We start from the raw sequence: 14,757 nt of genomic DNA on the forward strand, positions 1-14,757 counted from the left end.
AATGTCTGTCTAGGGACCGTCGATCGTTAACCGCCTCCTAATGAATTTAATGAGTGTCTGTGCTATGTGATCCGACTGCATGTGGCGAATGTGTATTGGTCACTTATGGCACTGTCTCAGCCTTGGGTTGAAGATTGAAAGCACATGGCTGCTCCGATGCCCTGGCCACAATGGAATTCTCCATAACATTCCATGGAAGATTCCGTTATAGACAGACACAGACGGCCTTTTCCGAGCTCTTTACATGCCACTTCTATACACAGCACAACAGATATGATAGAAATGATTGCCATTTCAGATCTAAATGAAAAAGATGACCTTGAAACTCGATCGACAAATCAAAGAGAATTAAGATTTGAGAAAATACGCCTAAAAGTGATACAATTTGATATAAATAACGTCATGCTGTCATGCTTGTTGAATGTAAAAATATCAACACAATAATACCCAGTGCCCCCTGAAGCAATGCCAGCCAACAATAATTAACATCTGCAAATAATCTAGTATAGTGAGCATACAAACACTTACAAGATTAGCGGCTTGCGGCAGAGCACCAGGAAATCATAGAGGACGCACACACCAAACACCGTAATGCCCGTCTCTTTCACCAGCATGGCACAGGTGCCCAACAACAGACTGAGAGCCAGGGACAAGGCTGACACTGTAGTGGGAAACTCATCCGCCATTCTGCTCGCTGACACACTCCTGAAAGAAAAAAAGAAGTCATATTACGCTACAATTCAAGGTCAGTTTGTTTTTAAAGAAATTAATACTTTTATTCAGCATGGATGTAGCAGTAAAGACATTTATAATGTTACAAAATATTTATATTTCAAATCAATGTTGTTCTTTTGAGCTTTCAATTCATCAAAGAATCCTGAAAACAAATTATCAGTGTTTCCATAAAAATATTTTTGTTACTAATAATATGAACTGTTTCTTGAGCACCAAATAATCATATCTGAATAATTTCTGGAGTAATGATGCTAAAAATTCAGCTTTGCAAAATAGAAATAATGACATTTTAAAAAAATATATTAAAATAGAGAACAATTATTTTAAATTGTAATGATATTTCTAAATAATACTGTTTAACTTATTTTCATCAAGTAAATGGAGCTTTGGTGAGCATCAGAGGAAACGTTACTGTACTCTTACAGTTAGTAAATATGTTTCCTCAAAGAGCGACAAACAATTTAAAAAGATGTTATGGCAGAAAAAAAACTTGGTTCGCGTAGTCTGACAATGTCACACAATACATAATAATCAAAATAAATAAATTCGATCATTTTGATCTGATTTATAATCATTTTCAATACTAACAATTTGGTAAACAATTGCAATCGAACATATCATGAAGTCTAAAATTTCGTCAAGGTTCGGTTTGATAAGATTAAACAAATTGTACTTTGGATACAAATTAACCGATAATAATTATTTTTATTTATTATTAATCAATTAAGTAATCGATGCATTGCATGTTCAATACAGACCTGTATTTTACACCCTAATGGAAAATACTCAGCTGTTACCTAATATAGGAGAGAAAGGCCAGGAGGAACAACATGCTGGCTAACACATCTGCTCTCCCAACGATCCCAGACACCTGTAACACACAAGCATGACACATTTATAATCCATCATGCTAATGTAACAAAACCATCAGATTATCAAATCAACAGAGACTTTCAAATGTTATCTTTATTACAGCAACTGTCTGGCACTAGGTTTTGCAGATTCAGTCCAGGTCCACTAGCCCCATAGATATTTATGGCGCCATATACATGACACCGTTTTCAACTAAAACAGAAAACTTTTATGCGTTTTAGCCATTAATTTCAACAGAAAAAAAATGGCATTTTGGGGGCCTGAAAAACGCAAAGTTATGAAAACGGTTTTCAAAGTGCACGTTTTTTTTGGTTTTTTTTAAAATTATACCGTTATCTCTTCATGTAAACTACAAAAACACGAATTTGTGAAACCAGTGATGTCATGCGAATGCGTATTACGTGTTCAGTCTTTAAGCGCGTAAGTGTTTCTTTCTAAAGTGACATCGACATCTTGCCTGACAGCAGAATACAGCGTTTTTAGTCATTTTTTTTTTTTTTTTGCGGATCCGTGTGAACAGGGATCGTTTTAACAATGTTATCGTCTGTACGTGAAAAACGCAAAGGAAAAACTTTTTAGGTTTTAGTAAATCATTGTTGTGTAAATGTACCCTATATCTACATCTATATTCAGCCCATAAATGCAGCAGGCAGACTGTAATACCACACACACACACACACACACACACACCTCGAAAATGGACCTCAGCAAACCTAGTGCCAGATTTTCACAGTTGGTGTAATAAAGCATTGCTTTCAATGTCAATGTCATTGAGCCTCTCTTCCAAAACGGTTTGAGTAGTGATGCCCATTACTGAAGTGAAGCTATCCTACATTCTCATTAAAATCTCTTCCATTGTGGCAGCTTTGCCATTGAGGGTGATGTAAAAAGTGTGAATTGTATGAGGAAAGGGTGGATAAATCTATGTGTGTGTTTGTTTGCAATGAGGCAGAGACATTTAATGATCACATCTTTATAGGACAAATGGTCTCACAAAACTCAAATGAGGGGGAAGAAGAAAACGGAAACGCGAGGGCAAGAGGAAGAGAGATTTATTTCCCTGGCGCGGTCTGCTCCGTCCTTTTATCGTCCCATCCCCCTAAATACGCACACCATCCTTAACATCCGCCTATCCTCTCCAATCTGTTTGCATGCACTTTTTTCCTCCTTGTTTTTGCCAGAGGCACAAACGTTAAAATGATCCCACACTTCACATCTGGAGGGTTTCTGAAGCCCATCCCCCCCAGAGGCAGAATTCCATGGAATTATACACACACTTCCAGAAGACACACCCCGGAGCAACAGACCATACATGCACCACTGGTTAGGGACAGGGAGTGTGTGTGTGTTTTTGCACTGCTCCGAGACATCTTCAATGTAAACATATAAAAAGCCCACTGGCCCTTACTGCAACTCAGCGTCTGTGTGGTATTACGGTCCGGCTGCTGTGTTTATGGGCTGAATGTAGATGTAAATGTCTGGCTAGTGGACCTATCACTAAATCTAGCGCCAGACTTTCACAGTTGCTGTAATATTGCAGCCATCCATTAAAAGCATGAATAAATGCTGCCTCTAGGTCATATTGAAATAATAGTATTTATGAGATAAGCACACAACCACACATGAACGCCACCCTAATGTTGTAATGGATGCAGCAACGAGGGAATGCTGCCGTTATCATACGTTTTTCATTTAGAGTATTGCTTGTATTATCCATTATTAAAACATCAAAAAGATAAACATGAAAATTCTGCACCACTAACATGATCTTAAAATAAAATACAATTATATATATACAGTATATAATGAGAGAATAATAGTGGAAGCACATTTATTTCACGGCAAATTCTCTAATTCACCACAATCGCAAATTGAGCATTTTTGACTATCGAAATAAATCGATGCACATCACATCACGTAATTACCAATGTATGTGATTCTAAACTAGGAACTTCCTAGATGGACTTGCCTAGAGTTAACAAACACAGAAGAAAAATAAAAATCACCTGACCACGCATAAAGCTATTGTCCAAACAGTTTGCGCAAAAAAGTTTGAATGACCCTATAACTATCCATCACTCCATTAAACTTTTATATTATTTGTTATCTGTCCTCCTACACATTTGTTTCAACAGGCAATTACCATCACCAACAAAATGTAATCATGACTCCGCAAATGGAAAATGACACTTAAATACTGCATATGAAGAACAGTGTATTGTTTACAGTGAAGTAATTGTATTACTCACCGTGTGTCCTTATAATGTTACTGTAATTTTTGCCAAATGCACTGCAAACCTAGTTAAACAATAAGTTCGACTGTATATACTGCTGGAATGACGAATAACTCAAATCCAATCTAATCTAATCGTAAAGGACTGCATTCCTGATCTATTGTGTTTTAAGACATTTGGTCCTGAAAGTAGATCCATGAATATCTAGGACCCCTTCCAAGGGAGTGGACTCAATTATGACTTCTAAGATTGGCGTTTAAATGCACACACGCACACATCTGTAGGGTAATTGTAAATCAAGCTAGAGATCTGAAACGCTGCACTTCTCAGAAAGACCCACAGCTATACCTCATTTCAACCAATTACCTAATTCGACAGGAATTCCTCAGAAACAGCTGCAGCCGGGCCCTGCCCTGCCAACGGAGAGGGTCCGCAGAACACGCACCAAATGCTTTCCCACTGCTGCGAAAACCAAATCTATCAACAGTTTTTCCACTCACACACCTTTTAAAACCCCTTATAAGGGACAGATAGTGTGGAGAAACTTACACAAATACCCTTTATCGCACATGCACAGCAAAAAGCCGATTTTTAACAAACAGAATACAGTGCACGAGTGCGCTAGAAAAGTTAAGATCAGGAAAATATGAGTCAAACTTCCAAACTGTATGGATAGAAGAATGTAATAAGAGAGAACGTGTAATTAATGCAAGGACAAAATGTATTTTTCAATTACAAGACACCATGGTGAGTGTCCAGCGCAAGGTGCTGGTGGACGTTAGTGAAGGACTAGGTCTGACAGATGGTCAGCAGGATTCGGTACAGTCTCCAGGGAGAGACAGAATGCCAGTGAACGGAGGCCTTTCATCCTCCATCGGGAGCCTGCTGATGCCTGTCAAGGGATGCTCCTCTCGACTAACAACTAGCCATTGGCCTGCCGGCAGTCCCGGACTCCCTGCTGTCACTGTGAGGACAAACCTGCGGTTGCAAGCTGGGTGACACACATCTCTAGAATGAGCCGAAGACAAGATCTGATGTAACCTGACACTGTATATCGTTTACTATGATATTGACTCGACTCAACCCAGCTTCACTGGCACGAGCATCACAGTATATGATTAAACTACTGCCACTCCGGCGGACTACCAAAAAATTATTAAAGTTTGGAATAATGTTTTTGAAAGAAATCTCAGCAAGACTGCATTTATTTGAATGTAGTGTATTCCTGTGATGGTACAGCTGAATTTTCACCAGCCATTACGGCAGTCTTCAGTGTTTAATTCAATTTAACAATATTACTGTATTATTTACATGTGTGTGTATTTATATTTATACAAAATAATTATACACAGTACACACACATTTATTATGTAAACACAACTTTTATTTGGATGTGACTATTCGCGATTAATCATCGCACAGCACTACACTGTTGCCACGGTTTGTCAACCCACCGGCTGAGAAACACTAATATAAATAATTTAAATATTGAAATTATATTAGTTTGTCTAAAATTGAGTAAATACAATTTTTTTAAGTTGATTATTTGAATCAGATTAAAAATGTTATAATGTATAATAATCTAAATAAAAATGTTTAGTGAAAATAGGTTTTTTTCTGAAACGACATATATACACATGTACATACCTTGCCTGACCTTATGAAAGTGGCAATAAATAAAAGGATACTATGATAATTGCACACACACACACACACACACACACACACACACACACACACACACACACACACACACACACACACACACACACACACACACACACACACACACACACACACACACACACACACACACACACACACACACACACACACACACACACACACACACAGAGAGTTGGGTACAGATCCTCTTCTATGTCTTTCTCATATTTATCCAGAGACTAATTATATTTCTGCTTGATCAGTCACAACTCGAAGGACAACACCTCCCGTGCTGTGTGTGTGTGTTTGTGTGTGTGTCTCATTAATGCTGGTGGGATGCAGTGCAGCTGTTGATGTATGGTGTTTACACATAGCTGATGATCGGTGGCATGGACTCACTCCAAACGAACCAGCAAACGCTCTACTGTAAAACTCAGAGGTAAACCTTCAATACACAGTCCACATTCCAAAAAAAACTAAAGAAAAACCTTCAGATTTCACAAAACATTAAACATAGACATCCTGAATATATTATTAAAATATATTGACAGATAGAACGACGGACGGATGGATGGATGGATGGATGGATGGATGGATGGATGGATGGATGGATGGATGGATGGATGGATGGATGGATGGATGGATGGATGGATGGATGGATGGATGGATGGATGGATGGATGGATGGATGGATGGATGGATGGATGGATGGATGGATGGATGGATGGATGGATGGATGGATGGATGGATGGATGGATGGATGGATGGATGGATGGATGGATGGATGGATGGATGGATGGATGGATGGATGGATGGATAGATAGATAGATAGATAGATAGATAGATAGATAGATAGATAGATAGATAGATAGATAGATAGATAGATAGATAGATAGATAGATAGATAGATAGATAGATAGATAGATGGATAGATGGATGGATGGATGGATGGATGGATGGATGGATGGATGGATGGATGGATGGATGGATGGATGGATGGATGGATGGATAGATAGATAGATGGATAGATGGATAGATGGATAGATGGATAGATAGATAGATAGATAGATAGATAGATAGATGGATGGATGGATGGATAGATAGATTTTGTTATTAGCATTACACAGCTCTTTCCATATAAAAACATCTACAGACTCACTGACAATGGGAATGATTAGAAAAGCAACATGTGATGCATGTAGACTCACAGCTTCGGTGTGAATGGGGTGGACAGAGAAAAGCAGAGCGGTGAGGAAAGAGAAGTTGCTGTCTTCAAACACACACTGTTCACAGGTGTGCATGAGCAGCGTCGTCACCGTGCAGTGCAGAAACACGTTCACCAGGTGGAAGTAGAATGGAGTCATGCCGCCCAACAAAATGTTCAACCTGCAGCGAGAGTGAAAAAGAGAGAAATAGTGTCGTTAACAAGACATGAGGAATACCATGCAGTGACAAGAGATAAAACCTATTCCAAGGAAATCTTAGCTTTTGTCCTAACCAGCCGTGACCTGAAACAAGCAACAGGACAATTTTGTTGGCTTCTACTTTTGCTGCGTTTGCTGGATATCTGTATAGTCCGAATCAGATGTGACTGAATGTTCTTTATTTTACTATGCAGAGACCAATTACTTTGGTGAGGGTTGCAGTATCACACCAGAAAGTTGACTTCAAAGTCTGTCTCAGCATGACAAAACAAAAGGACATGGCCGTGGAAAAACCTCTGATGTTCAGTAAATACATTTGCTTGAGCTTGCGATATGATAGCACAGGAAGCCCTTAAAGTAAAAGAGAGCAAGGTGCCGAGCGAGATGAGAGAAGGGAACAATTAGCCTAAAGCAATGCAACATTAATAAGATTCCATGGTCACCTTGACTTGCAGGAGGGATTGCATTACAATTTAGCAAGAGCACCAGAGGCAGAACACGGCATGGAGCAAGATGAACAAACTCGTTTCACAATACACTTAAAAAAATATAAAATCACCTCAATCTGATATAAAATTATCAGTTTTTTTAAATGGTTGAGGAATGGGCTGCACGATATTTGGGCTGCACGACATTAGGGCTGCACTATATTGGAAAAAAAACTGATATTGTGATATTTAGTTTTTCTGCGATGTACATTTCTGTTTCACCAGATGAAGTTTTCACCAGTGTTATTTTAATATTATTTATACTATTATAGTACTTTTATATTTTCTGTTTTCTGTTTTCATTTTAATTTTAGTTTAAGTTTTAGTAATTTAGCTATTTTGTCATTTTTATTAGTTTTTTTAATATTTCTATTTAACTTTAATTTATTCATTTCAATTTAGATTTAGTAATTTTACTTTAGTAAGTAAACTCTATTTCAACATTTCTCATTTTTGTTTATGTTTCTCTGCTAATATTTATATTTTATTTTAATTAACAACAACTATTTCGAATAGTTTTTTTAGTTAACAATAACAACTGTGATCTTACTGTTTGGGGTTTTTAAACTTCAAAACAAGAACATAATGATTCCAAGATCTAATAATATGGAATTAATATTTCTAAATGATTCATTCTGAGAGAGTTACACATATGTAGTGGTCACCATGCATCAGATGGTTAATTTGTTTTGTTCTTCACATAAAAATATATTATATTCTGAAAATGTATGAAATGAAAATCCTCTCATGTATTCTTTGTCATTTCACAACAAACCCTTTCGCTGTTATATTTGTTATTAACAATTTGTTCATTCCTCTAAACCTATGAACACCATTAACAGTGATGCCAGTAACTAAAATCAAATTAACAATCAAAATCAAAACATTCTTTACTCACAAGAAAATATTTGCTTTACTCAAATTAGAGATGATTTTAGAGGGACTTTTGAGTACTACCCCATTTGGACTCTAAAACGAACAAGTTCTAAGACTTGTCAGGATAAATTCCAGATCACAGTATTTGGAGACCTATACTTGGACGGCATACTTTGTTATGCAAGCCTAAAAAGTTCTACACAAGTCACTTAATATTTATCTCCGAGCATGACGTTCAGTGGCCAGGGTAGAGAACAAGAGGAAATTGAATGAGAGCAAAAGGGTGACAGTTAATGAAATGATGGAAGGAAAACGATAATGACTGAAACAGTTTGTACATCTGCAGGCAATAATAAGCCTGTGTTTGTTTAACCACCGCTGATTAATGTGACATCGAGGCGTGAGTGTGTGCAATACAGTCTCTACAGGAGAACATGAAAATGTCTTCAAGCCTCATCAGAGATGAAGATAAAAATCTAGCCATCCATACTGAGTGTGCAGTCTTTAGTTTCCCTCGAACAATCACAGAGCCATGGAAAACTCTTGGTCACAGCTAACATCAGCTAATTGCAATTGTCTCAGAGAGCAGGGCAGCTAGTCCAATTGATTTGAGGAAAATATGTGAAAGGAGGAATAGTTGAATTACTGACATTCACAACATGGAAAACAAAAGTAGAAAGAATAGGGGCTGTGAAGCTCCAACATCCTCCAAAAAGCACCATAAATGTATCATGACAGCAGGGCTTTTCTGCTCGACCAATCAAGTACTTCCAATTTTTACCCTTGCTCCTCCACAGAAGAACAATAAATTGTTATATAATTTCCGTTTTTTTTAATTATATTTTTTTATTTGTTTTTATATTAGCATTAGCAATGTATTTATATTTCATAGAAATAATTATTTAGTTGATTTTCTTTTTAAATTCTATTAAATATTTTAAATTTAATTAATTTTTCCAGTAAATACTAGCCCTGCCCACAGTTTCACTAGCCCCACCACAAAAGAATGCCATTTATTTTTAGCAATGTATTTTTATATTTGCTAGAAACAATATTTAAATTTATTAAACTGAAATTTTAAAATATTATATATTATATTCAATTTTTAAATTTTAAGTTTTACCTTTAATTACCTTAATCACAAAGAATAGTTTCAGACAGAGGGTCAGAATGAAGGTTGAAAATAACACTTTTTCCATATATAGCCCATATACATATATATTTGTTTTAGTGCAAAAAACTTTATTAAAGGGATAGTTCAACCAAAAATGAAAATTCTGTCAGTATTTACTCACCCTCATGTTGTTCCAACCCCGTAAGACCTTCGTTCATCTTCAGAACACGAATTATGATATTTTTGATGAAATCTGAGAGCTGGATCACTCCTCCATAGGCTTCTTAAAGGATTGACACTTCTTCTTCGAAAAGTTATTAAAGATATCGTTAAAATAGTTCAAGTGACTACAGTGGCTCAATCCTAAGTTTATCAAATGACGAGAATACTTTTTGTGCGCAAAAAAAAACAAAAATAACGACTTTATTTCAACTATTCATTTCCTTCTCTGTGGGCCTCTAGTCAGTTCACTAGTGTAACAGCGTAAGCTTCTGTTGTTGTACGTCACACACATCACACACATGACCAGCGTCGACCAACGTAGCTCTATGCAATCACACTACGTTAACTGACTCGAGGCCCAAAGAGAAGGAAATGAATAGTTGAAATAAAGTCATTATGTTTGTTTGTTTTTGCGCACAAAAAGTATTCGTTTGATAAACTTAAGATTGAGCCACTGTAGTCACTTGGACTATTTTAACGATGTATTTAATAACTTTTCGGGGCTGGCAAGTTTCAATCCCTTAGAAGCCTATGGAGGAGTGATCCAGCTCTCAGATTTCATCAAAAATATCTTAATTTGTGTTCCGAAGATGAACGAAGGTCTTACGGGGTTGGAACAACATGAGGGTGAGAAAATACTGACAGAATTTTCCTTTTTGGGTGAACTATCCCTTTAAGATTATAGGTGAACCTCAAGGGACATATTAAAATAATAAAATTGGTCCCTGTCATGACCCCTAAATGTGTAGTGAGTGATTTCTGATAAATGCTGTTGAAAGTGGATAGGGCCGAGCACCAAAACCCATTTATAGCCAATCAGCAGTAAGGGGCGTGTCCACCCATGAAGGGGGAGGGGCCTGTGCTGCATAGCGTTTGTGAATTTATGTGGGGCTATCAAGATGGGGTGTGATCCTTTTGGGTAGGGGTGTGTTTATTTTGGGGATTTCAAATATCAACAGCGTTTCTCAGAAATTGCTAACTGCAGCTTTAAAATTTAGCAGCCATGGTAACTATGATCTCATGTCATATAGCCTACCAAGAGCTGCGTATCAATTATTCAGAATCATCTACTTTTGTACTTCAGGGAAGAAAACAGCATACGAGTGATTAAATAGTGGCGGAAATTTCATTTTGTGTGTAACTAATCCTCCAAATTTGGAGGAGGCTCTAGCTATCTGCTCGCGTTGTGTAAAAGGCTCTGCTCTAAGCTCCAACTATCTGTGCACGTCTGGGAAAGACAGCTGAAGTTTTTCAAGAGCCTGTCAAGACGGCATCAAAGAGCAGATAAAAGACACAAGGATCATGCTGAGATACAAGAGCAGCCTGCAAGCTCACAGCTCTCTCTTGCTCTCACAAATATACGTCTCTAAGCTCAAGGGTATTCTTTTTATCTATTTTTCACTCATTTACACACAGTGGGGAAAGAGCAGCACCCATTCGCTCTCTCATGATGTGATACACGGCACAACTAACTAACAACGTTTGTAGACTGATGGCTGCCAAAATACAAGGATTACCTTTCTCAAAACTTTCTAAAAGACTAAGTATTAAACTTTGTCTCTGAATGCAATACATTTATCACTCTAAAAAAAGACCATATTCTTTTGTCATATAAGGTTGGGCCAGTAAGTAACCACCTAGCAGCAATCTACTATTATCCCCGAACACCTTACTAACTGCATAGCAACACCCTGGAAACCATTTATGTTTGGCACCAGTCACTTTTTTTTTTCAGAAAAACTGAAGATCTAGTCTTTCCAATTACATATAATTCATGAATTATGAATATTCAAAAGATCTTTTGATGCTGAAACAAGACCGAGCTAGAATTACTGCCTACATTAACAGAAAGACAGATCTCTATCCTGGGCAAAGGAGAGCAGGAAGTGTCTGGCTGCTCCAAAAATAAAGGAGATAAAATATGAGGCGCAGAGTAGGCTGTTAATTGCCCTGCTATAAATACACAACGACTCATTTTCCGACTATAAATGAACAAAGTCCTCCTCCGTTCTCTTTATGTTAACACTGGTGTGAATGTGGATCGCTCACGATGTTGCAGAGCTGTCAGAGGCGCGCGCCATATGGACCATGACGTCATCCAAGAGAAAGAAACGCCCCTCGTTCTGAATCTGGAGTAAAAAACACACAAACTTATCTCGGACCGTCGGCAACTCATATACACTCGTACTAGTCTGTTTAATTTCACGATTTGCGAGCACATTTTTTTGTAATGACTGTTGTGCTTGGTGCACTTTGAGATAAAAAAAGTAACTTTAAACAGCGCTCTATATAAACTGCGCAACAAGTGCTGACTGGCATTGTGTGTAAACAACTGCGTAATGTCAAAGACTGAACGTGATCGTGAACTTGTATTTTCACATCTTTAAATGCGCGTTCACGCACAACATGTTGTTGCGTTCCGTCTGCGTCGCCCAACCCCCCTTTTTTATTGAAAGCAATAACGCGTCCCTTTTGTAATTAAAAAAAAATAAAAATAACAAAGCACTTATAACGCCTTAAGTACGCTAAATCAATTACATGAGTTAAAAGTTATTGTTAAATAATAAACAATAACCCAGTTACATAGCCTCCATTTATTTTTATGCATTTTCTTTAAGTTTAAAATAGTATATTTTAAGTGAGAAAATTTTATTTACTAACACTGGGGAAAGGAATGATATAGTCCTTTTTACTTTTACTTTCATTCAATCAAACGCTTTGAAATCTAGGCTACTTAATCATGTAATCATTAGTCAGTTACTTGTGTAAAATGAGGCTCATAGGAAATATGGTATATGCATTGCGATATGTTTTATGACATGACGTATAATCTTTAAGAGACTCTAAAAGGAATTAAACAGCTCTTGTCATGTGACTCCAGCCAAAAGTGTAAAAGTATTCTCATGAAAGTTTGCATTAGACATCAAAATCTCTTTTTAGACTCTTCAAACTCAAGTAAATGTTGGTCACTCAAACCTGCTCGTCATGCGATGAAAAGCAACTTCTGTGGAAAGTTGCATAAACTGCTAAGACCAGTCTTACAAATTAAGACTTTTCAAAACTTTTTTTTAAAGTCAGTTACATAAAAACATAGATTGGTCTAATTTGATGCACAAAATTGAGACTGATTACCCCTAACTAACTTAGTTGGTCATACCAATTCCTAAGACACAGTCTTAACATAATGGCTATGTTTATGCAACTGGCTCCAGGTCTCATCATTGCACCAGATGATGGACTTACTTGAAAGTGAGGATGCAGAGCGGACGGTAGGATTTGTGGCTAGTGTTATCAGCCATCCGTTTGCCCCAAAAGTCATTGGTGAAGATGCTCCGGAGACTGGAGCCCGGTCTGACATCTGGATTGTTGGAGATGGCCCATATATCATCATGAACAAACTCCCCCCAGAGAGAGTTACTGTAGCAGAGCGCGCACACCACCACCAGCGCGGCGTACCGGAGCAGCCGGACTCCAGCACCCGCTCCCGGCCTCGGCACGGACAGCCAGCGCTGCACACGGGGAGGAGCGGCTTTGGTCCCTCGGCTGTTCGCTGTCATGTTGGTCCCCGTCTCGCATGCTGCTCGTGGAAGTGAAAGAGAGGAGACGCGTCCCGTTCCATAGCCCGTGTACTGCACTGAAGCCCGGGCAGCGTATCAGCTCTGAATGCGTAATATTATCGAGTGTGTGTGAATGTGTATAAGGTGTTGAAATCCATGTAACCCGCCTACCAGCGCATGCGCAGAAGAGAGAGAGAGAGAATGAGACACAGAGACTGATGTAAATGAGAGAGAGAAACAGATGGAACAAGAGATAAATGGAAATATAATGGAGAGATACAGAAAAAAAATCTATTTTAATATATTAGTTAAATTTTTTACGTTCCCATTTATTCAACATTTTCATTTACCTCACATTTTACCGCATTATTTTATACTTATTTTTTCTGAGAATAGCTATAGGTCTAACATCGTCTGCAAACAATGTATTATAGCTATCTTATTTACTATTGTTTATTATATTATTGGTACTTAATGTTCAATGATTGGAGTTTCATGCAATGAAAAACAATCTACAGCTATTTGTGTTGATATTAATGATGTAATTTGAAGAATAATTAGTAATTAGTAGACAAAATAGTACACAATTATTCTTGTATGACACTAGTTAAATTGAGTTAGGTAATAATCTTATGCTACTGATTACAATTTTAATTTGTATGAATTTTGGTAATTAAAATGAGATTAAACAAATTGGGCAATGGTAGCTGAAAGCGTCTTACTTTGTTTATACAAGACTTCATAATTTGTTATGGCTTATAATAGTACATATTGACAGAAACGATGGCCACCAATGTGAAATTTTGGAGGAGAAAATGAGAATGTGAGAGAGATAAATGCAAATTATGCAGCGAATGAGAGAGAGAGCGCAGGCAGGAAATCAATAAAGAGCTGTGGGATATTTCACACAATGATTGCACTGCCTTGACCGTGAGTCCGTGACCTGTGCTTCCATGCAGAAGCAGCCATAAGCAAATTGCTCTGGGTTTGGACTTGCTAATGGAACAGGAAGACGGATAATGAATCATGATGATAAATGCACTTTTGAAGATTCACTGACGGGTGAACATCTGGCTAAACATGACTTTATGCAAGAAATGTTACAATTACCTATCATGGTGGGCTGTTTAAATATATCTGGTGGCTCCCTACAGTCAAATCACTCTTGCAACCAGATTAAACAGCAAGACTGCTGACCGTGCTGTTTTGCATTGTGGAATTATTTTCATGACAGTTGAGCACATTTTAATCCTCTCCACCAACTGTCATATTACTTGTTGTAAAGGGCATAATATTCATGGTTATATATATATATATATATACATATATATCGTTTTTATTTTATAAATAAGCATGTCCTAACATGTTACATTAGGAAAATTCCAAAAAACCTAAAAGGAAACTGAAATGAGCTAAATTTTCTTAAAAATAAAATGTAAAAAATATATACATTTAAATTTGATTTCGGGGTGAAACATGATCTGGCTCAAAAAAATATACACAAATAGATCAGATTATCACGTCTTCCTAGTAATACCAAAATTATGCACAAAAAAAAACCTGCAAATGA

General features: G+C 37.3%; 1 protein-coding gene across 1 annotated transcript in view; it reads right to left on the reverse strand.

The window, feature by feature from the left end:
• Nucleotides 1–13,380, reverse strand: part of tmtc1 (transmembrane O-mannosyltransferase targeting cadherins 1) — a 40,115-nt gene extending 26,735 nt beyond the window's left edge. Inside the window, exons 1-4 of the mRNA XM_077234907.1 lie at nucleotides 12,874–13,380; nucleotides 6,715–6,892; nucleotides 1,533–1,606; nucleotides 529–705 (exon numbers count right to left, since the gene is read on the reverse strand). Coding sequence (XP_077091022.1) covers nucleotides 529–705; nucleotides 1,533–1,606; nucleotides 6,715–6,892; nucleotides 12,874–13,187 — 743 coding nt within the window. The 5' untranslated portion in view covers nucleotides 13,188–13,380. The remainder of the gene's footprint in view (nucleotides 1–528; nucleotides 706–1,532; nucleotides 1,607–6,714; nucleotides 6,893–12,873) is intronic.
• Nucleotides 13,381–14,757: the final 1,377 nt, after the last annotated feature.

This window comes from Siphateles boraxobius, unplaced genomic scaffold, assembly GCF_051911475.1.
Source record: "Siphateles boraxobius isolate OS27281-9 unplaced genomic scaffold, OSU_SipBor_1 19, whole genome shotgun sequence".
Lineage (NCBI taxonomy): Eukaryota > Metazoa > Chordata > Actinopteri > Cypriniformes > Leuciscidae > Siphateles > Siphateles boraxobius.